At 32.9% G+C, this 23273-nt stretch overlaps 1 protein-coding gene across 2 annotated transcripts in view; it reads right to left on the reverse strand.

The window, feature by feature from the left end:
- Positions 1–251: 251 nt before the first annotated feature.
- The window catches only part of LOC118181699 (neprilysin-1-like), a 482702-nt gene continuing 459680 nt past the window's right edge, over positions 252–23273 (reverse strand). For both annotated transcript variants that reach the window (XM_085820106.1, XM_085820105.1), the window contains 5 exons: positions 21742–21872; positions 11849–11914; positions 11021–11116; positions 8025–8101; positions 252–4876 (listed from right to left, as the gene is read on the reverse strand). In XM_085820106.1, coding sequence (XP_085676232.1) covers positions 4777–4876; positions 8025–8101; positions 11021–11116; positions 11849–11914; positions 21742–21872 — 470 coding nt within the window. In that variant the 3' untranslated portion in view covers positions 252–4776. The remainder of the gene's footprint in view (positions 4877–8024; positions 8102–11020; positions 11117–11848; positions 11915–21741; positions 21873–23273) is intronic.

Here is a 23273-nt window from a genome sequence, read left to right on the forward strand (position 1 = left end):
GTTTGCCCCTGAAAAATTTCAGTGCGCCGAGGATGAAGTGGCTCGCTATAAATTGGGTTTTTTCTAAAACGTGGGTGGTAAAGTTTAAAAGTTTCGGTACTAGCTGAGCTAGATTATTGCTTTGCTTCTTGAATTTTTTTAAACGCAATTTCGTTACTTGCAATTATTACACATATTATAACAAGTAAAAAAAAAAGAGTGCCTTAGCTGTATAATTATTGCTTAGTAATTGAAACATGAAAAATTACAAGAACTAAGAAAAGTATTTTTATTTTACAAAGAAAGGTAAATTGCAGATAAATGACTTTTCATACAAGAGAAAAGGAATTTCCCAAGATTCACACTAGATGGCAGCACTAGGAGAATTCCTTTTAAGAAAAATTTTATACAATCCAGCTATTTTACACATACATATATTGCACAACATATAAATATCATCACTGAAAATAAAAAGAAGCTGCATAGAAATTATTTCAGTTAGATGAATAATAAATAGGATAACCGTGTGTTATAGCGACAGACACTGAAAGAAAATCCCCCCCCCCCCCATCCGCGATTAATTGCTGACTGACAATACACCGTATTAAGCCCATCGTGCAGACAATATTATACTACTTAACAGTTATTTCACCGATTTTTAACTGTTTCTTACACCATTTAAAGGACGGGAGTTCTTCGCAAAAATATGTACACCACAATGTTTTTAGAAATGATAACCGGGTCAATTTATAATAAGAAAGCTTTTCTTCTCTCTCCAACTTTTAACAATGCACCTCCAAATGCTTTCACCACTGATATCTATGTGCATTTTATGAACATTTTCTCCTGTTCTGCTAAGGGTAGGCTCACAATATTTCCATAAGGCAAAACGGGATAATGGGAAACATAAACAGGGCGAAGATTAATCATGACAAAGAAAGATCACAAACTTTTATGATATAAAGATGTCAAATTTACTATTATTTTTTTCACTAAGAAAACTTTTTAATAATAAAAATTTAGATACGTTTAGAGATAGATGGATTATATCTTGCCACGACTGATTACAAATATTCTCGTATGCTTACTTTGCGTATGCCTTTCTACACTTTGTTATATACTTTTCATACTCCATGATAAATTTTTATATAAAAATTTCACATAACTTTCATACCCTAATGGTTGACATGAACTTCTCCCAGTTTCATTCCGGAAAGAATGAATTCCATAGCATTGCGAAAAATTTTGAAAACACTGGCAACTGTCGCTTAGTTCAAAAACATTCTGTACTCATCTCAAATACAAGAATGTTACGAATGGTATTTTTATTCCATAGAATCAATTACCTCTCATTTTTTAATAATTCTCTGAATACTGTGGACGTCAGAACAAACTATCTACACACTAGCTCAAGTGTCATGAAACACAGTTGATTCGTTAGCGCATATTTATAATTTTTACTGCAAACGGGACAAAGCTGTCATTTTAATAAAAATGTGGGTGAAGCTTATGAAATGCCGGAAAAAACAGTACGTGTGGTTAGCCTAACTACATGATGTAATGCCTTTTACTTGAAAGGTTACTAGTTGAAAGAAGAGTTCAGCTTGAGCCGTATTTAACAGAATTTATGTGCCGCCAGTGCATAGGATATAAAAAGCTTTCTAAGTCGCATTAACAACAACTGCAGAAATTACATGCGCTAAATTTTATGCTAGAAATAAATATAAGCGTGGTTTTATTACATATTACTCTTTTTCAGTACTTTCTTATAAATTACTTTTTTAAAAATCTGAAATTAAATACTTTTCAAAACTAATTTATTGAAATTAGTTTACAGTTTTTGTTATTTTTGTGCTTTCTATGTTGGCGATTTTTTTTCATGCCACACAGTTTGTGCTTGGCGATTTTCTTTCACAGTGGCCGCTACAACATAGACGTTCCAATAATGCATATAAGTATACAAAGAGAAGATCAGTTCTGGCATTGATTTAAATTCATAACTTCACGAAATGTATTCATATTTGTACATTGGTTACGATCGAAATGTAACTATAGCTTATGACTTAAGTGAAAATAATATAGACATGAAGCTCAGTGAAATTTTCCAACAGCGTGGTACAGTGAATTTAGCAAAGTTGTTGTTATACCGATTTCGATATAAATAACCTTGCAGTAAAACTAATTATTTCAGAAATGTATATACTTTTTAAAGAGTTTAAAAAGAAAATAAAAGAGACACAGATTTGTACAATGTGCTGCAAGATTTGAAAATAATAAATTAAATACTCAAAAATAGGAACGGAAAAGAGAGTGCCGTATTAAATGTTTAAAGGTTAATCCCATTTTCTCCGCGTTACAAGATAAACTGGTAAACGAAAATTAAAGAAAATTAAAAAATAGTAATAAAAAATCTTCACTTCAAAAAGGAAAAATATAAAAAAATTATAAATATGTACATATCAAAACGAAAACAATAAAAAATATTTTTTAAAAAAATCTCCTTAGTTTAGCTCTTTAAAGAGAACTTGAGGATTAACCTTCAAATATTTAATACGGCATTTTCTTTTTCGTTTCGACTTTTGAGCATTTAATTTATTATATATATCTATATAAGTACTAATACAATAAAAGTAAGAAGATATTGAAGAAAATACTAATACCTTACGCAATGGACAGTTAAAAGTGTTGATACAAAACTTTCCTAAGTAAAATTAACTTATAGTTTTTTCTTATGGGTAGAGAATGTAAAATCTTGCATATGCATGTAAAAAAAGTACATACTAATTATATTATGCATAATTCTTTGAACAGAACGATTTAAAGTACTGTAACGCGAATTTGTTGTTATAATAGATGTTTTTTGAAGTCATGAAATTAAGCGATTACAAGTTATAAAAATGCAAAGCATAAATTAAAGTTTTTAAAACCGAAAGAATATCTTGTTGTTTATTCGCTTAATAATGAATAAATAAGTAGGGATAAAACATAGGTGATAAGATATAGAATATAGATATCATTTAAACTGTTATGTCAGAGAGACTAAAAAATTACGAACAAATGTACAAACAAACCAAAGGAGGTGAAATCAAGCCAAACCGAGAAACAAATGGATCAAAAAGCTAACGAACAAAATAAAATCTTGCGGGGGTGGGGGAGAGATCCTTAACGAATAAATTCGCGAAAAATTAGAAAGCAAACAAACTAGCTGTCGAACGTAATTTTTTTGAAATTTTATAAACATGAAATAATTTTGGTAATTGAAATTTTCAGCTAAATATTTAAAGGAGTTGAAGAGCAAAATTTATTCTAGCCAAATAACATTATTATATAAATAATTTATTATGATAAATTTTGTATTTAAGTACAAAAAATAACGATACAATTAATTTTGATTTGTTTGCATAATGATAATTGAGAATACTATTTTGAAGTAAATGATTCAGGTAAAGTTTATGGGAATTTTGTGTAATAGAAAATCGAAGAAAATTAACAAAATCAAGTAATAATAAACAATAATTTTATTTACACTAATAAATAAGATTTCCATCTTCATCTGTTCTTTATAATTCTTTGTTAGATTATTGAAATTATGGTATCAAAAAATTCTGACTCGTGTAACGGTTGTCGATTAAAAGAAAAAGGTGAATTTAAAAATTTCCATAAATTAAACTTTTAACTATTATGTGATACTGAAACTGTAATATAAAATTAAGAAACTAACAATCTAGAATGAGAAAATAAAATTTAATGATGATTAGAATAAAAAGCGTTATCGATCGCTTCTTAATAGTGTGTGCTGAAAATTACAATGAATTTCTTTTTGATATCCTTCAATTTTTAAGAAAAAGTATAGCAGCATCGCCATTCTATATGCAGAATACTTTTTTTCAATTTAATTTTGAAAAGAAAATGAAGGATTTCTTTATAAAGTTATTTATTCATCCATTTCCTTGTAATTTTCCTTATTATTCAAAATTATTTAAATGATAAAATTTTGATAAAAATAAAATAATAAAAGGCCTGAATTTTGCCATTTTTTTAAAGTTCAAATCGCTTCGAGTCTAACGAACAGAAACAACATTTACTCTGTTCAAATTATAAATTCATAACATACTACAGTTTATGTGTATAATTCTATATAACAATTAAAATGTATTTTAAATTAAAAACCAGTTATTAAGATATGTATTGCATTATTTGAATTTTAAAAAATAGCACACCATTTTCGAAATTCCGATATACACACATATACATAAATACATATTTCACAAAAGTTAGGATATCATAATATGTGACAGAAATTTACATATTTACAACATATTTTATGTACATGTGTTGGTAATTAATTCTGCCTCATTTTGCTGTCTTTAATTTCTTTCAGCCATATTTACAATTATAGTGGGTATTTGAATTTGAATATATGTAGATATATATGTCATAAAGTTTTCTGTACATCTAAATATTATTTCTATTCGAAGACTGGTTATTACATCTTAACAGGGCGGAAATTCTCGTTAAATTTATCTAGAAATTTTTACGCTTTGGTAATAAGCAAGTCTCAACATGTCTGATTATCGAAATCGGTAATTCCACAACTTACTAATTAATTATTATTATTATTATTATTATCATGAAAGGTCCAAACATTTCAAGTAATAGTGTGTAGTTAAAGCAAAAATTTTCTTTGAAAGTTCAAAGGAAACTTTATAGATATAGGTTTTATATTTAGAATATTTCGTTCTTTAAGGCAGAACATATTTTCCTCCAATCGTATTGCTTGTAGATTTTGTAGACGATTCACCAGACAGAGCACTTTTTGCTTGGATTCATTCTGCTACCCGGTGGGCAGTTGTACGTTCGGGCGAAGTCATAGGAGTTAGAGAGTGGTCCTAAAACTCTAAAAAATATACAAATCGTATTATTAATAAATTATTATAAAAACAGTGTGTTATTAATAAATAATATTAATAGTAACAAATAATATAGAAATATACAAATACTATAAGGTAAATCTGATTCGAGATGTTGAGAAACTAGGGCCTCAGTTGAGATATAACTTGAAACCTAGCATTGAGTTGTAAAACTGTGTAACTTTAGGTTGGTATAACATACATTTTTAAGGAAAATGTAAATTATTAAGCATTTTTGAGCATAGTAACTAAGCTGCCTCTTAAATTTCTGTAATAAAGATTCTGTTAAAAAGAAAAGACCAGTCACTTGTTTGCAAAAATGCGTGTCTTTCACTCACTATGTGCTATCCTAACTATGACGTTCATGCGCCCGTTTCTTACGCACTCGGTCTTACGTTTAAAAGCAACACCAATTTTAACACCAATTAAAGCAACACCAATTTCAGATCTTTATGTATATGATTCATACCGATTAAAGTGATTCTATACAGTTTTACATCAGTATGTTTAGTCCTGTAGTCCGGAAATGCTTCCGTTTGCAGGTAAGTGTTGTTTCCTGCTTCAGTAGGCTGTTATTGATAGAAAATTATCATTGGCTGCTTTTGTTGCCCATGGAAGATCTTGACGAAACCTTCTACGGATATCCTTAGTAGTTTGGAACTGGTTACAAAGTCGAGAAACTGCATTTTGAGAGAAAAAGAAATTCATTACTTACGTTAGAGATTTATCCATTTCCAAGTGATCAGTTGCTGACCAACTCATTGATTCTTGTAAACCATGATTTGAGACATTTCTCGGATTCTTTCAGCAAAAGAACGTTAAACCTCATGCTGGTGCAAATGAAAACAACATAATATAGGATCTTCAATTCACCGTCGTATTCTTGAATTCTGACAATTACTTATTTCGAAATTACTGATGCTACTTTGCTAAGTCATCTTCTTCAAATATCTGAGCACTTACGTTCGTATTTAGTGGATTTTAATGTGAAAAAAAGAGCCGATCATTTAATAGATTTTTTGAGCATTGAAGAACGTGATGATGGTTTTTAGTGGGGTTTGTGGGAGTTGATCATATATCTTTAGAAATGCCGTGGTCAGTCCTTTCAGAATTTTCAATCTTAATGCTTGTGTTACTGTGATTTCTGTCATCTGCCGTTTTTCAGAATCGGTACATTCATTTCGTTTTGTAGGATATTTGTAGCAGTCGTTTGGAAATCAAATCAATCCCTCTAATTCTCATCTTAATTCAGCTGGATCTTTTATAATATAAAATTATTATTAACCCCTATATAGGAATTAATGGAACAATAAAAGTAAGTATAAAAAAGAAAACCCGAGAAGCTTCAGATTTTAAATTACGTCTAAAGGGGCGTTTTTTTAACATTTTGTCTGTTATCTTTATTTATTAAATATCATGTTCTTCGCACTTAAACCATAAAATTCAGTTCAAGAGCAATATCGCAAAATAATTTTAAAATGAGATTATCTTTAAGAATTTCCGATACACAGTTCGACGCCCAGGAGATTGTAGGGTTTATATTTATTTTAACTAACATTTATTTTAAGTTTAAACTATCTTTCCTGTCAAGCCTTACTTTCCCCTGGAACTGCCAATGCCAGAGTATGTAAATTTTTAGTAGAACGCGCAAGGATTCAAATTATCAGTGGAAGTATTCTGAGTTAAATAGAAAGGAAACGAGTTCGAAGTGTGCTTTTCTTACTTCACGAGCGCGGAGGTAGTCAGTCAGAAATTGAAGAACCACGCGTTTCGGCCTGTGTGCTTGCCTAGGCAAATTGTTAAACTTTCAACGTAATATTCAGAGTTTGCTGAAGTATCAGCGGTATTGTAAAACGCGGTGAGGTTAGTTACGTTTAGAGAGCCTCGTAGTTAGTGACTTGTTAGTATCTCTTTTAGTTTCTTATTTTTATTTTACCGCTGGGTCGGCGTAGTTTGTGAGAGTCAAGAGCACGCATTTGTAATTTCTAAAGTTGAATAAAAAGGGACTTAAACCCTTCTCAAGACTCTGTCTAATTCCCAGTTTCAGCAGTCACCACTTTGTTGCGTGCAGGTTGGAGGCGCGCAACTCTACAAGATAAAAAGGTTCCCCCCCCCCCGTAGAGTGTTGCCATTGCTCGATTTTAAATCGTTGAGTTTGTTACTCAAAAATTCGTTAAAGTTTTACAAAATAGGAAATCGATAATAAAACAAATTCCGAATTTCAAATTTGGGATTTCAGATGCCCATATTCGCAGTAGGATTACGTCATTCAAAATTGGATGGCTCTAGTTACCGTTGTTTTATCACAATGCAAGAAATATACATACATTTACGCAGGGTTTTCATTAGTTAATTTCTTCAAATGTAATGCAGGACTCTAACATTTTCTGGCAACAGTTTGAAGAGTGAACTGACATTTATAGGAGTCCGACGCCAAATGCCAAAACGAAAGTAATAGTCCTCTGGGGACTCAAATCCCTTTGGCCTAACAATAAAAGTATGTGTTAAAGAAACCTGATTGCAGTAAAGTAAAAGTGAATCAATTAACTCCCATTTAAATAATCTTGTTGCTTATTATGGGGTTAAAATACTAGGCTACGTTAAAAGGTGAACTCAGAGGAGTCATCCTGACTGAGAAGATTGCTACGAAAAGAATGTATGATGGAAATAATATAGGCACCCTTTATATATAGGAAAGAAGCATTAAGAATGCAGTGTTTTTTTTTATCATAAATAATGCTGATAAAATTTTGTTACTTTAAATACGATTTAAAAGCAAGTCTTTTTGATGTGTTTCGAAGTTAAGAACTAACAATCCTTTCTTAAAGTTTCCTTTCTTAAAAGGAATTTATAATTTTTAATAGCTAATTTTGGCGGACCCTTCTAATTTTTCACCCGATGCAGCTGCCTCACTCACCTCTGCCTTGTAACTAGCTTGCTTAGAAATATTTAGCTAAAGTTTTTGCAGTATCACGTTTTAGTCAGTTCATCGAACTTTTTAAATCTTAGGTTCACTAAAAAATTAGTATGAAACTTTATTTTTTAGAACACGTTTTCTTCTTATCCTTAACATTCATTGTATGTCAGTTAGTTTAAGGAAAATAAAAAAAATATTAAGTGTATATTGTTTCTCACCTGATGGGGCCTGGACTGTGAACTGAAGATCTTACTTTACTCAGTGCATCTTCTGGCCTCATGGATCCACACCAAATCTATATACGATATAAGTAATAAGTACTTTACATAAAAAAAAATTAAAAGCTTTTTTGTGTCCGAAACTAATTTATGATGAGTATAAAAACTTCACAAATAATAAATTTTCACTACTAAAAAATTTCCGAAACTTGTTTAAAACGTAACACTGATAGAATTTGTTTGTGTTCAATTATTAACTTTTAAGATTGCCGATTTCTAAGAAGAATACCTTTTTAGTTTTTTAATAGCCAAGCTTTAATAATGCAAGAACAAAATGAATTTTGGAAAAGAAAATATTACTGTTTTTTTTTTTTTTTTTTTTATAAAAATATCACGACGAGTATTCTGTTTGACAACTTAGTATTACGGAAGAGGAATATGAGAGCAGATGATCAGACACGCTTATGTTGTAAATATTTCTATAACATTACCATGTGTACAACAGTTTAAGCTATTAATTATCTATTACATGTTCGTTTAGTGATAAAAATATGTTCCTGCCATGTCTGTTACACAGTGTCCCAAAAGGTCGTTTACAAACTTTAACGTACTGCTGTGTCAGACCATGACAAACAAATTTTATACAGGGACTCAAAATCAAACAGTGAGGTGCTACAGCAACGTTATCGACACGCAAAGAAAGGGGAACGATAGTGTCGTGAACATGCACATGCTTCACAGCGTCTATGCATGGATTCACGGACTTATTCAATTTGTTCAGGAGTGTCATGGACACTTGCCGACCCTTCCATGATCTTGACAACGAGGTCGAAGCCAGATGTTAGAGTGTTTAGTATATCAGGTGCTTCATGTAACTTCATATGAAGAAACCTACAGGAGTAACCTGAGGGGATTATGGTGGCCTCTCAGTTTTCCCTAGCATAGCTTTCCTTACGGCAGATGGGCGCGTAGTATGTTGTCGGCTACAGCAAAAGAAAAGCAGTGGGCTTTAATGTGGCTGCTTACTCGAAAAGCTCTTGCCTCACTTAATCTGCGGTGCAATTGTCCAAACAATGGGCGATTTGGCAGACGTCTGTCTCTCTTTGGGAACAGTTCTCGGCATATGCGTTTCACAGCTTGTCCGTTTCTATTCACGGCACCATAAACATAATTCATATCAGCCAATGGCCGACCATCGGTCGCGTGGTAAAGTCACTAAACGCTGGTAGTTTGGCCCAGGTTTCAGATCCCAGCGAACAGGCTGGCTGCATGGGTTTTTCCTAATGTGTGAGGTGTATACGAGACAGATTTCCTTAGGATGTCTGCCATGAAGGCATTCCTATTCTTAGGCACATAGCCCTCCAGTGCTTTGCCATAATTAAATATACCATACCATATCAACCAATTCCTTTTTATTGAACAGATACATCCTTCTTCTGCAACTTACCTGAAATGATCCCTTTTTTTGCTTCCCAGTATGCCCGTGAACATCGCTCTCTGCGGCGGCTGGTCACAGTTTGACATAATTTCCTATGTAAAACTTGTTTTTCATGGTCTGACAGATAAGCCCGTAAAGTTTGTGAACAATCTTTTGAGATACCCAGTAGAGATTCCTCAAAATAAGACACTATGCTATTTTACGAACAGAAGGACTCATTACTGTCTCTTCTGTTGATGTCAACTATAATTAATGCAGTGATTTTATCGCAAAAAATATAGGCAAAATTTTTCCACAGTCGTGAAGTAAATCGTGAAATATCGCGGCCTAAGATTTACAACAATAATTTCATGATCGAGGACTGTCATATTTAAAAAATGGGTATATACTGAATTATGTATTTTAAATTCGATACTTGCATTATAGACTGCCAAATTCTGCCAATGATTTGAATCTGTTATATGAAATAAAAGTCTTCGTAAAGGTATTTTGATGCATTATACTGCATGAAGAGAATTTGTATTTTCTAAGATTATGCCAATGTCAGATAACACCATTTTAAATTAAAAACAAAAAGAATCATTCGATTGTTTGTATTGTTTGTACACTAGGTAATGGAGGGCAAGTCAGCTTTATATCCTAAAAGAATCAGCATCCGGCATTTAAGAGCACAGAAGCAAATGAAGGGCCAATTTATTTAATACTATTACTTAATTATGGCTAATTACAACAATTAGTAAATTTAGTTGCTTGCTATGCTGCTTAATTTGCAGAAATTAGTAAATCTGCGTTACTGTTGTTATTATGATTTATTTAGTTATTTACCGTTTCTATTATGATTTAAATCAAATAAGTCCGAAAGTTTAATTCAAGATTTCAGACTATAAATTTGTAGTGTTCTGCGGTACTCTAAATGTCAACATTCAGAACCATAAAGGCAGATAGATGACTTACCTTCTGAAGTACTATAAATACAAACTCAGATGAAGATTTAAAACAAGCCTATTTATTAATACGCCAGAGGGAACCAACAAATGTTCCTGTCAAACTAAAATATAAAGTAATACGCCTTTGAATAAGCTTTGGCTCTTCCCTAAATATTCATGAAGCAAATGCGGCTAGCGAAATTGATAAACCAATTCAGTAGCTAAAAGTATTATGAAGTAACCGGTCAGCAATAGCTGCCAAAAGTTGTTTTTGCAAGAATTTTGCTTTTATATACACTCTGGTGGGAGATGACGAATGTAGAAGTGGTAATAGAAATAAAATAATGAGATAAATGGGTTACCTAACATAAAACGCTGTAAATTAACAGTGGAAAATTACTACAATAATTTTTCATATTCTTTTTTCTCACTAGTTTTGTCTCCACTAATTTTAGCAAAGCAGACACTATGTATTCATGTAAAGAATGAATTTTGCTTAGGATATTCTCTCCTCTTTCTCCCTCCCCCCCCCAAATACTGTAATAAGATGTTAAATTATTTGAGGCTATACTGAGGCTTGCGACATTTATTAAAGTAATTTCAACAACACAGTCACCAAAATCAATAAGTACCTGAGCATAATTGAGGAAAAATAATTGATCATGAGTTAGATTCAGTCCCGGAAGTAAAGGTTCCTCTCCATGTCTCTTAACCCATTTTTTGTATGCCTAAGGAGGAAAGAGGATAAAATAAATAACTTAATAATGCAATGTAGACGTACAGACAATATAAAATATGAACTATTTTTCACAGAATTTAATTTCATGGACATGCTGGAGTACTTTGAAAGAATTTTTAATCAGGAATTCATTGCTTTTTAAGACTTTTTCCATCTAATTTATATTGAATATATTGTCAACACCATGCCTAAAATGCAAATCTGTGTTTTTTGCTATTCTCATCAAACGCGTCCAATCGGAGAGATAGCTATTCTCTGAAATTCATGAGTAAGAGTTATCATGATGTTATTACTGTTTATTTTCACAGAATGTAATTTTCTACTTCTAGAGAGAACAATAACTTCTGCTTTTAGGTGTTAATAAGGTAATACGTATGAATTTTATGATAGATTTCAACAATAACTTATTAATTACATTAATTCAAAGACTTGAAACTTGAATGAAAAACTACTAAAATGATATCCATAAATTTCTCTTTTCAGCTGAATCATTTGCTGGCTTTCAGGCATTTTTAAAATTCTTTTTGGAAGGTAAAGAACGTGCTTATCGCTCATGACACTAATTGCATATAGTAATTAATACACTAATTTCTTTATTTTGTTATGTTGTTTGTATTTTTCGGATTATGCGAAATAGTAATAGAAATACTATTTAATAATATTACAGTTTCATTCAATTATGTCTATAAAATAAAAGCAATCTTCTCAAATTCTGCCTTACCCGATAAGCTTGCTTCAGACCTCCGTTGTCTGCAATGTTTTCCCCTTGCGTCATTTTCCCATTGATCTAATGGATGCAAAAGAACAAATTTTTTTTTTTTTGCATTAAATATCTTTAGAGAATTAAACAAAGTTAACCATATCACTATAATTAGACACTGAAATTTCATTTAAATCTTTTGTATCAATAATAGTATATAGTATATATATATATATATATATGATTTAAATCTTGATGACATGTTGAAGTATAATGCAGTCATGGGCGATTTTTAATAATTCTTCTTATTCTTGTTGACTGACATTTAAGTCAACACAAATAAAGTGACGCAATAAGCTTCTGTTCTAGAACTTTTACATTTTCGAAGATGTGGCCGCAGAAGCGATAGCGATCTAATTAGCAAGACAAGCGGAGAGCAAATGCGACGTGTGGAAAAGATCTTGGTTCGAAAGGCTTAGCTGCAATTTACACTACCCGAAATTGAACATGCAACACCAAGAACGAGTGGCCCTAACATTATTATTCAAATTTCAAGGTACACTTTCATCACCGAGTTATGGGAATGATGTGAAACGCACAGCTCTCCAGCGCACGTTGAAAAAGATATAAGGGAAGAAACCTGCAGAATGTTCAATTTGCGTGCCGTTATTTCTGCTATGGAAATCATCGTAAAAATTTTGCTTTTGTGTCAGAGGACGCGTGTAATAGCAGAGAATGTCAGACCGTCGTCAACGGAGGCAGTTCCAGCAGACAGATGATTTTACAAGGGCCATGGTGATCTGACTGGGAAGGGCAGGTTGATCCATATGGCAAATCTCAGCTAGTGCACCTGCTGGGGCGACGATGGTTGGAACAAGGAAATAGGCAAGTTCGAGGGGTGCGAGTGCAACCAGAGCGACGTCAGCACTCATGGATCGCCGCATCCGCCGACAAGTGGTGGCGCATCCAAAGCCAATTCTTCCTCCATGCTGCAGCATGTTCAAGACACCCTGGATGTTCCCATATCGACCAGAACCATTTGCCGACGATTGGTGGCTAGTGGCCTCCACTCGTCCATTAAGAAGGCTGCCATTGACCCCACATCATAGACGCCAATATCTGCAATGGTGCAGGGCTCGAGCGATATGGAAGACGGAATGGTACATGGTTGTATTCTCAGATGATTTACGCTTCTGTTTCTCCAATGATAATCGCCACGCACGAGTGTGGCGTCGATGTGGAGACAGGTCCAATCCGGCACCAATTTTGGAAAGCCCTACCGCGCGACAATGCGGCATCATGTTTTGGGCGCTATTGCGTACGATTCCAGGTACCCTCTAGTTCGTATTCAGGGCACTATCACGATACGTTGACGATGTGCAGCAGCCGATGACAATTCCCTATCTTCAAGGAATGCCTAGTGTCGTTTATCAGCAGCATAACGCTCAGCCACACACTATTCGCATCAGCCAACGTGTTCTGCAGTGTGTGCAGATGCTTCCCTGGCCACCGTTCTCTCTTGATCTCTCACCAATCGAACACATTTGGGATGTGACTGAACGCCATTTGCAGACTCTGCCGTTGCCGCATTCAGAAGACGAGCTGTGGCAAATGGTTGACAGGGAATGTAGAGCCATTTCTCAGGACACCTTCCGTAGTCTCATTGATTCTGTACCTAAAAGTGTTGCTTCGTGTATCGCCGTTTACGATGGTCTTACTCTTACTATCTAGTGAGCCAATTAACCGCCATGGTAGAGGGATGGTGCCCGCGTCCTCCATAACTAAACTAAACTAAGCCGATGTTGTTCTCGCTCTATATTATGCATATTATTTCGAAATAAAGATAACTTATTGTTCGTTTCTCTCTCTGTTTGAGGAGTTTCATAATTTTCTGGCCGCTCCTTATTGGTGTTGCACTTTCAATGTCGGCTAGTGTAATTGGCTAACATTAACTGTCTGAAATTGTTATTAGTTGTCTGAGTTGAGGGCCAGATTAAGAGTGTTAGAGGTTTTAAGCACTTAACAGATTTTATTGCTCCCACATACTTTTACACTAGCTTCCCCCAAATGACTTCTCTCTAGGTCTTATTTAGCTGCACCACGATAAAAATGAAAATGGGAAATTTTTATGGTTCCTCTTTTCTTGAGACCCTAAGCACCTTTTTGCAGGGCCTTCTTTCCTCAGTGCCCTAACCACGTGCTAATTTTGCTTAACTGTTAATCCAATCCTGTTTGAGTTTCACTTTGCAAAATTATCTGCGTTATTAGCGTTATGTAAGAATCGTAGGGCAGCAATTAATTTTGAAATGATGCAGTTTAGAGAGGTCTAACATGAGCAGATACCATTTTTAGAATGGAAAACAGAAATATCCAATTAAAACGGAGAGTTAAGGGAATGTTGAAAATTTAACTTAGTGTTCTAATTTACATATTTTTTATTTTATATACATTTATTATTTATACATGTATATTTGTGAATAATTAATATATATATATATGTAATAATAAAAACACAAGGGAAAGGAAAAGCCGGAACACTGTGGATGCGTGATTAGACCCATATTGAAGAAGATTTTGATTGCGTAGTATGCTAGTAATGCTAACTTGGTAACATTTAAAGAACTTGGCAGTCGAGGCAGTTTTAATTCCATTTTTATTTCCAATTGATATTTGTGGCCACAATCACTTGGCACTCTAGTCGTGCCTTTCCACAGAAGATTTACATTTTTGATATTGTTGGGATAGAAAGCAAGCCAGCGAAATCACATCTTAGCACAGTAGCAAGCAAAAGCTGAAGTGCGTAGTTATGAAAGATGGAAGCACGCGAAGAGAAAAGTTTTGGTTTACAATTCGGTGATTGGTTGTCAAGAGGCATCTGGTATTAACGGTTACGTAAGATCGCATGATTAATTTGAATGACGCAATGCAGATAAGTTATTACGATTTTAGAATAGAGAGGAAGAATTAATGTTTATATTATAATAACACATAATAGTTATATTATAATTCTGATTCATACATTTTTATCTTACATATTTCCCCCCTTCAAAAAGAAAAAGGCGTAGCGACAGAGAAGCCTTTTTAAAGAGAAAGAGTTAAAGCACTAGCAAATAAAAAAGAAAAACATAAATCATAAAATTTTGATTCTATAAAAGTATAATTTATAAATATCAATTTTTTTAAAATAAATTTTTAATTTTTAGAGTCCTATTGAATTTTTCAACATTTCAGTCCAAAAGTCTTTTTGTTTGAGAATTCACATAATCATAATTCTTCAGGGAAGGTTCTTGATATCACAGAATATCACAAAATAAACTTATACATAATTATTGCTTATAATTAAACGTAATGCACATAAATATTTATGATACTTATCCATACTGATAAATTATAATTTAACATCATAAATAATAGGATTAAGATTTTCAGAATTTACGGTTTCACCTTTATCATCTTTCATTTACAATTCCTTTATTTTACCATACTGGAAGGCCTCGCAATACTTCTAAACAAACATATCCATCAATAAAGCTGTCCTCTTGAGCTAACCAGTGTGTTCTCTGCACTGGTGGCCCACGGTGCCTACACAGTTACTTGAATAGGCCTCCGTTCCTTGCATTAAGGTAACTGGCTTTTGAGAACTGCACTAATACATTCCATAATAAAAAAATATAATAATAATATAAAAAAAATTACAAACACTCATAAAATGAGAGCCTCCAACATTATCTTGCATGAAGAGGGTAAAAGGAACAACTGTACAGAGGTAATAACAAGCCTCTGTTGAAGGAACCAATACTCCCTCGACATACACTATACTTAACATACAATCACCCATAAATTTAACATGCATTTACCATAATTTCATATTACGTATCTGTAATAATTTTACTTATTTTTTACACCTACTTCATTTTTAGAATAATTATAAAATTAGTATTCAAAATTCTCAACAAAATTTCAAAAACATAAAAACTTATCTTAATATCCTTCCCTATGAATAATTTAAATAGCTTAAAATTAATTACTTAATTTGCTCACACATAACTATGAAAAATTAGAAAAATTAATGAACAAGAATTTCAGATTTTCTCAAAACAAATTGCAGAAATTGTTAACCAAAGTTGAAATGAAAACTATAGAATCCAAAGCACATTAAATAATTTAGTTCCTGAGCTAGATTCACACGAATGTAATAATTTTTGAGCTGTTGAAAAAGCAGAAGTGCAAATAATTTTCTGTCACACATACTTGCAAACACTAACTCGGATCGACCTTGAACCCGCTGTAATGCTGAATTCCTAAACGGTAATTCACTGATGATTTAAAGCACTTTTTTTCTAAATATTGTAGAGATCGGCGAAGCAAATTAAATATTCCTTTTCACTAGGCATTCGAACTTCTCAATTTATCGAGAGATTACTTTCAATCTGTAAACACTACGCGTGATTATTTTTTTGAAGCACTTGCAAAACACGACAGCAGAAGAATGATCTGTTATTTTTTAAACACTGAAAAAACAAATTTGATGATTCACTTCTCTCACATTATCTTGAATTTATCACAAAACGATGATTTGAAGAGCTGAATTAAATTTTCCATTGAGGTTTCAGTCTGCAGGAAACTATCCTGCCGACTTAATTGTCATAATAAAAGCACAAGGAAAAGACGGGGCACTGTAGATGCGTAGTTATCCTATATTGAAGAGGGAGTAATCTGATTGCGTCGTAAGCTAATGTGTTGACTTCGTAAATAAAACTTGGCAGTAGAAGCGATTTTAATTCCATTTTTATTTCCAATTGATATTTGTGGCCACAATCACTTGGCACTCTAGTCGTGCCTTTCCACAGAACATTTACATTTTTGATATTTTTGTTATAGAAAGCAAGCCAGCGAAATCACAGCACAGTAGCGAGCAAAAGCTGAAGTGCGTAGTTATGAAAGATGGAAGCACGCGAAGAGAAAAGTTTTGGTTTACAATTCGGTGATTGGTTGTCAAGAGGCATCTGGTATTAACGGTTACGTAAGATCGCATGATTAATTTGAATGACGCAATGCAGATAAGTTATTACGATTTTAGAATAGAGAGGAAGAATTAATGTTTATATTATAATAACACATAATAGTTATATTATAATTCTGATTCATACATTTTTATCTTACATATATATATTATTTGTATATATTATACACACATTTCAAATATATATATATATATATATTATATGTACACACATATTTCAAATATATGTAAATTAGAACATGAAATTGTCATTTTTTTAAAAAGAAATTTGTATTTTCTTTTGCTTTCTTTCTTATGTGAATTTTTATTGAAATGAAAACCAGTTTTACAAACCTTGTTTCTAGCACGCTTCTTAAACTTCAAAATTTGTGCTTTAAAAATCAGGGCAAATGATTTAAACATTTCAGTTTGTGATCCTTAGAATGTCTGAAGCAGGACTTAATTTTTAAAATTAAAAGCCTTGGAACTCTGTGGAAGGCCATCAAGACAGAAGAATGACAGTAAATAAATAAAATAATTAGTAAGTTATAAGGTATTTCTCCCGATTTCCTAGCGTGCCTTCGTGGTGTAGTGGTCAGCACACTAAGCCGGAATTTCAGAGGTCCGTGGTTCGATTCCTGGCGAAGGCTGTTGCTAATTTTTCATCTCTCTGGCTTCCAAAACATCTTAATGTCTCTACAGTGGCGACCGAACTAAAAGGGTGTTGGATGATGACTCTCCTCACCCAGGATTTGGCGACTGGGTCCCCTAAATACCCCAGTCGCCCTTTAAAAGGGGGAGTATATAAGGTATTTCTCCCGCCTCTCTAGCGTGCCTTCGTGGTGTTGTTGTCAGCACACTGGGCTGGTATTCCAGAGGTCCGTGGTTCCATTCCCGGCGAAGGCAGTTGCTAATTTTTCATCTTGCCTGCTTCAAAAAATACCTAATGTCTCTACAAAGTAATTAAAATTCAATAAAATGTAAATAGATAAAAGATTAATACATTATAAAATTAATGGTAAATAATTAAAAAAATACATAAAATAGGATTACATCTCATTTGGAACTCCGCCTGGAATACAATTCCACTCAACTAAGATATAGCTTTAGCTGGGTCCTCACTGAATTTAAACCCTATTAAATATAATATACTGTTTCAAGAGGTGACAAAAATAAAACCCATTTTTTTTTTCCAGCATGTCTATGGGGGAAATGGTTAAAGCACCTCTAGTAAGAATAGAGAGAATGCTAGAAACAGTATGAGGGTACGAAAAGCAATTTTAACAGAGATCTATCGATATGAAAACAAAAGAGATAACACTTACACTTTCTTACCGCGATCTCCTTCCGATATAGTTCTAGCAGACAAGCAAATTGTGACTGAGGCAAAATATTAGCCTCAAATACGAGAGAAGACACTAGCATTGAACTTGCAGGACCAAATGGTCATTTCGGGTACTTTTGGGAACGAAGAATTTACCCATTGTTATAAATTCAGTAGACATTCTAAAGAAAAACATATTTGATATGTGGGAGAGGGAAAGGACTTCCCTTTCCTCAAAAATCTCAACCTCTGTCAAGGGGTTTGTTTTCCAGTGAAACGCAGGCATGCATTTAGAAGTTAGAATCGACTTTTAAGGCTTATTTTATCATTAAAATACAATTATCGAGATACGAGCAATTTTCTGTGGAAATTGTGGTTCCGTTACGCATAAGAAAAGCCACAGTCCTCTTATTTAGGGTTTCGATGCTCTCCGGCTAGAATTACGATTTATGTGGAAAACTGAGAAGTACCAGAGCCAAGCTCCGGCGAAGTTTAAAATCTGCTCAATTACAATTTCACTCAATTGAAGAATAGCTGTGCCAGGCTCAGGTTGAATTTAAGGCCTAAATATACAATATAACGTAATATTTCAAGGGATGATAGAAACAAAGACTATTGTATTTCCAGCACTCCTATAAAATAAGTAAAATGGTCAAAAGCATCTCTAGAGAATACAGAGAATGCTAGATAGAATGAGCATGAGACCGGAAACTGGCCCTGAAATTCGACCTAAATTTGAAAGTCTTTAAACGTAAGCTCTTTCTTATACTGATTAACTCACTGGCGCAGTCCTGGAGGACATACAGAAATATCTCAGGAAACGAATAAAGAATTTTAGGTTTATAAGACCCTTAAGAGTATATGCAGCACAGACGTAAGGATTTGGGCAATATCATTTTTAAACGTACTGATACGGTTCGGTTTTAATGTTTCCATTATGTGATAACTGCCTGTATTGATACGAGATCACTCGAGCTTAGTGATAATAAAATCCTACATCGGCCACAGCAAATGATATACCATATTTCGTTTAGTAATGAAACCAGTGTCAAATTTTCTCGAAATGCATCGAGAATTTTAATAAAATTCACATCAGTGTAAAGATTGAATTTTACTTGATGTTATTAGTTTAATTTTAAATGAAGAAAATATCAGCTTGGTAAGGTGAAAAAGGTGAGACTTATATTTTGTTTTGATAAATAATTTTTTCGTTTTAAATATCAATCTTGACAACGCTTTATTTCTGAATAATCAACCAATGGGGATTATAATACAGACTTTCAAATTTAGACAAGCTATTTAAGGTTTTGGGCAACTTTGTTGTTTGGGCATGTTTGGAAACAAGGTTTTTAAATCATTTACTTCTAAATTGCTTTCCAGTTAATTTAGATTAAAATAACACGTCGAATAATGATTATTAGAGAGGTCAAACAACAAGAATCAGTGTTATATTTGTAAATTTTATTGGACTAGTTTAGATGGTTTAACTACAGAACCATCTTCCTCAGCTGTCAAAGTACAATTTGCACTTCGGCAGCTGTTGTGCATATTGAGACATGGGCTCACGATATTTCGCAATATTTTATTTGAAGCTATAAGCATGTGCTTGCTCTCTGAAATCTAAGTGTGTGCTGACTTTAGTTTCGATTACGTAACAATTTAGCTTCACTTAAGTAACGTGAACAAAATTTAGGAATTTGAAGTCTGTTGCATGGTCGCGACTTTCGGAAGGCTTCGCGCTTTTCCGTTCCAGTAATGCTCCTATATTCTTTTATATATATACAGAGGAGCCTTGCGCTCTAGTATGCGAGACGTCTTTGTCGTCTCCAGATGTTGGTCAGGCAGGATTAGGCGTTCCGGTCGCTGGATGGTTGCTACCGCCCAACATGAAAGCTGAAACGTCCACTAGTGGGCCGTAGGGACCAGGTTGACTATCACTGCTTTACAATGTTATCAACAGTTGTTGCACTTATCGGCTTATAATTGGATAAGGTTTTAAAGAGATTTTTTTCATTACGTATATATGGGTGCGCGTGTGTTGAAAAAATATCCTGACACTATTATTAATCAAACCAAAAGAATAAAAAATATTTGTAATAGCAGCAATGGTTTTAAAGTTTAGTATATTGATTAAAATGTTAAAAGATTATAAAATTCCCATTAAATTCACCAAAAAACAGCTAATTAAATTACTGCAGTTTTTCATGACCTAACCCTTATAGCGGTATAGTCTGGATGTTCTAAACACAGCTGTATTAGGCATTCCTGTCAAAATTCTTACATTAATACTTTTTCATTAGACTGCGTAATTTATTAGCAATTTCTTTAATTAACAAAATGGGGCTACTTCTGTTTCCAAGTCTAAAGAAAGCCCTCTTGAATGAGTTTTGTATTCTCTAAACAAATGAGAACTTATTTAAGTTTCTACATTTTTTTCTCTTTTATAGACACTGTCCTACATTCTTTATGTTTTAATACCATTTAGTACTTTTTCTTTAAATTTGTCTTTAATCCCTACACTAATTTTTAACTTCTTCAAAATGATTTTTTCATAACTTTTCCGGAAATATATTTATACTTAGCTCTACAAATTTTTTCGATGGCTGAAATTAAAAGTCTAATTAATTTTGATAGTAAGCATCACAACATTTTTCGCTCGTGGAACTGAGGCGAACTGAAACTTCACTTGAGCTTAATTTTTCGGCGGGATGCATTTGACTTTTATGGTTGTATTCAAGATTTTTAAGGTAATTCGATGATTTTTCCTATTACAGATTATTAATTTTTACTAATTTAATTAATTTATTAGTTTAATTAATTATTTTAATGTAATATTACATTAAAAGTTTTTGCAATTACTTTTTATATTATTAATCACTTAACAGAATTACCATTATTTTATGTAACAATTTATTTATTATTTCGGCTTTACTATCACTTCTCCTTTCAATTTTCTCACCAGAATACAAATCAGTTTGAGAGTATTTAAATCGGGAATTTTGGATTGTCATGTGTTGTATTACTTGTGTTTATTTTCTTTGTATTATAGACTCAGTCTAATAAAAACGTTTTTTTAGATTTTTAAATTTTTTAAAGCTTATGTTTAGGTTTTATGGTTTTAATGCTGTATTTTTACGCTACTTACGCCCTGTAGGGGTTGGACTGATAAAGGCACAAATAACTTTAATCAATTTTCCGAGAAGATTTTAAGTATTAAACTCTAATTTATAGTTTATGTCGTTGTCAGTTCAGAAACAGGATGCAGTTTTTACTTCATTCGCTGCAGCAACCTCTTAATGATGATAGAGCCAAAGATGTGAATAACTTTTCTCCTTTTTTCATTTTTTGTTTTAATATATTTTACACTTTTCATGCAATTTGCTACTGTGCTTCTGGTCGTTTATTATTGCACATGATTTGTTCCAAATTAAATATACGATGGATTTTAAACGGATTTACTTAATTTATTTTGCATTATTACCACCACTTGTTGCTGTTTGTAAGCGATTGGATTAGATTTTTGAAATGATTTTTACTTTTTATTTATTCTTTATATATCTATGAGTTGGAAAAGATCTTAATACTCACGTTGAGTCCTATATCTTCGAGAACGTAACTGGAGTATTGGTCTATGATGCACTGCGCTCTTTCGCGGAATCGGCGAACAGTAGCTTCGTTCCACCACTGCTTCAAGTTACCTTCTTTATCGAACTGACGTCCTAGGAAAAATATAACAAACGAACAAAATAAAGATGCATTTGTAATAATGTTTTTATACCTGATTTTTTCATTAATATTATATTTGTTAGGAATATTATATAGGTTGGAATTTTAGCGGAAATATTGCTATATATATATATACTATGAAACGGAAGCTGGTGTTGCTCATTATTTATATCCCATATAAGTTCATTACCTAACTTAATTCAGACTCTTTTTTACGATATTAAGTGTATGTGATGAAAAAATAAAGTTTCATGTGAGCTGAGGGTCTAAATTTGTATAGCTGCGATGTTCTCGGAAAAGATAGCCGTGCTGTTGGAAATATAAAAGTGGTTTCGATAAGATTACGCTCAAACATACTTGGAGCTCTATGAATGCGAATGTGAGGCTTGTATGATATGTCATATCAACAGCCTTGATAAGATATTGGCCGGATCGTAGGACCTGAAGTTGCGAACTTCGCAGTTTAAAACAATTAGAAGATCAAAAAAATTTCGAAAATTCAAAGCATCGCGGTAAGAAATAAAGCAGCTGCATGTCATTGTATGATGATCATCATATCATCTCAGACTTTCTGACTGTAAAATTTTAAAGTAAATTTTCGTGTATGATTCGTGAGCACAAGAAGGAGTTAGTAATATTTTCATTTCTAAATGTTTTACAAGCTTATCGAATTTCAGTTTAAGAGGAAGTTTTGGCACGCGTTCTATCCTAGATAAAAGAAATTTCACCGAGTGGCAATGGATTCATTTTTTTTTTTGCATTATCAAAACTATTCAAATTAGACAGCCAGAGAATTTATCATTTACATATTCTATAAATTTGAAACTTTTTCTCATATCCTATTTATCTCATTTTTTGTTAGTTTAACGGTACAACAGCCCTAATCCACAAATCTTGGAATCCTAATAACCTGTAATAAAACACTTTTACAAGATAAGAACTTAAAGAAAAAAAATTGTTGCCGCTGAAAAGTTCACATCAACCTAAATAAATTCCTCGTACTTGTGATTTTCAGATTAACAACTGAAAGACTTATTATGAAGGTATTTATTATTTACCAAGAAAATTCTTTTAAGTTACAAAATCTATTTAGCTCCAGTTATCAATAAAAAATTGAGTCTGGAACGAGTCATTTCCAAATCCTAGGGACTATTAACAAATTCAAGCATCTTAATGACAAAACTTCAAGCTTAAAGCTAAATCTTAAAAGTATTAGATTAATCTTGATTCGCAATATAGAGGATTTCAACTGGCATCGGGAAACGACTATTTGTTTGTCCGTTCTAATTTCAGACAGGCAGTCCCGGCGGGTGCTCTCATCTCCATAAATAGCATTAAAAAGTTACGTATACACTGTACTTTCGATTATGCGGGCTAATACCGGAGAAGTAGGT

This window comes from Stegodyphus dumicola, chromosome 7 (assembly GCF_044657685.1).
Source record: "Stegodyphus dumicola isolate Sdum_Otavi_A_Nest chromosome 7, ASM4465768v1".
In the NCBI taxonomy this organism is placed as follows: Eukaryota; Metazoa; Arthropoda; class Arachnida; order Araneae; family Eresidae; genus Stegodyphus; species Stegodyphus dumicola.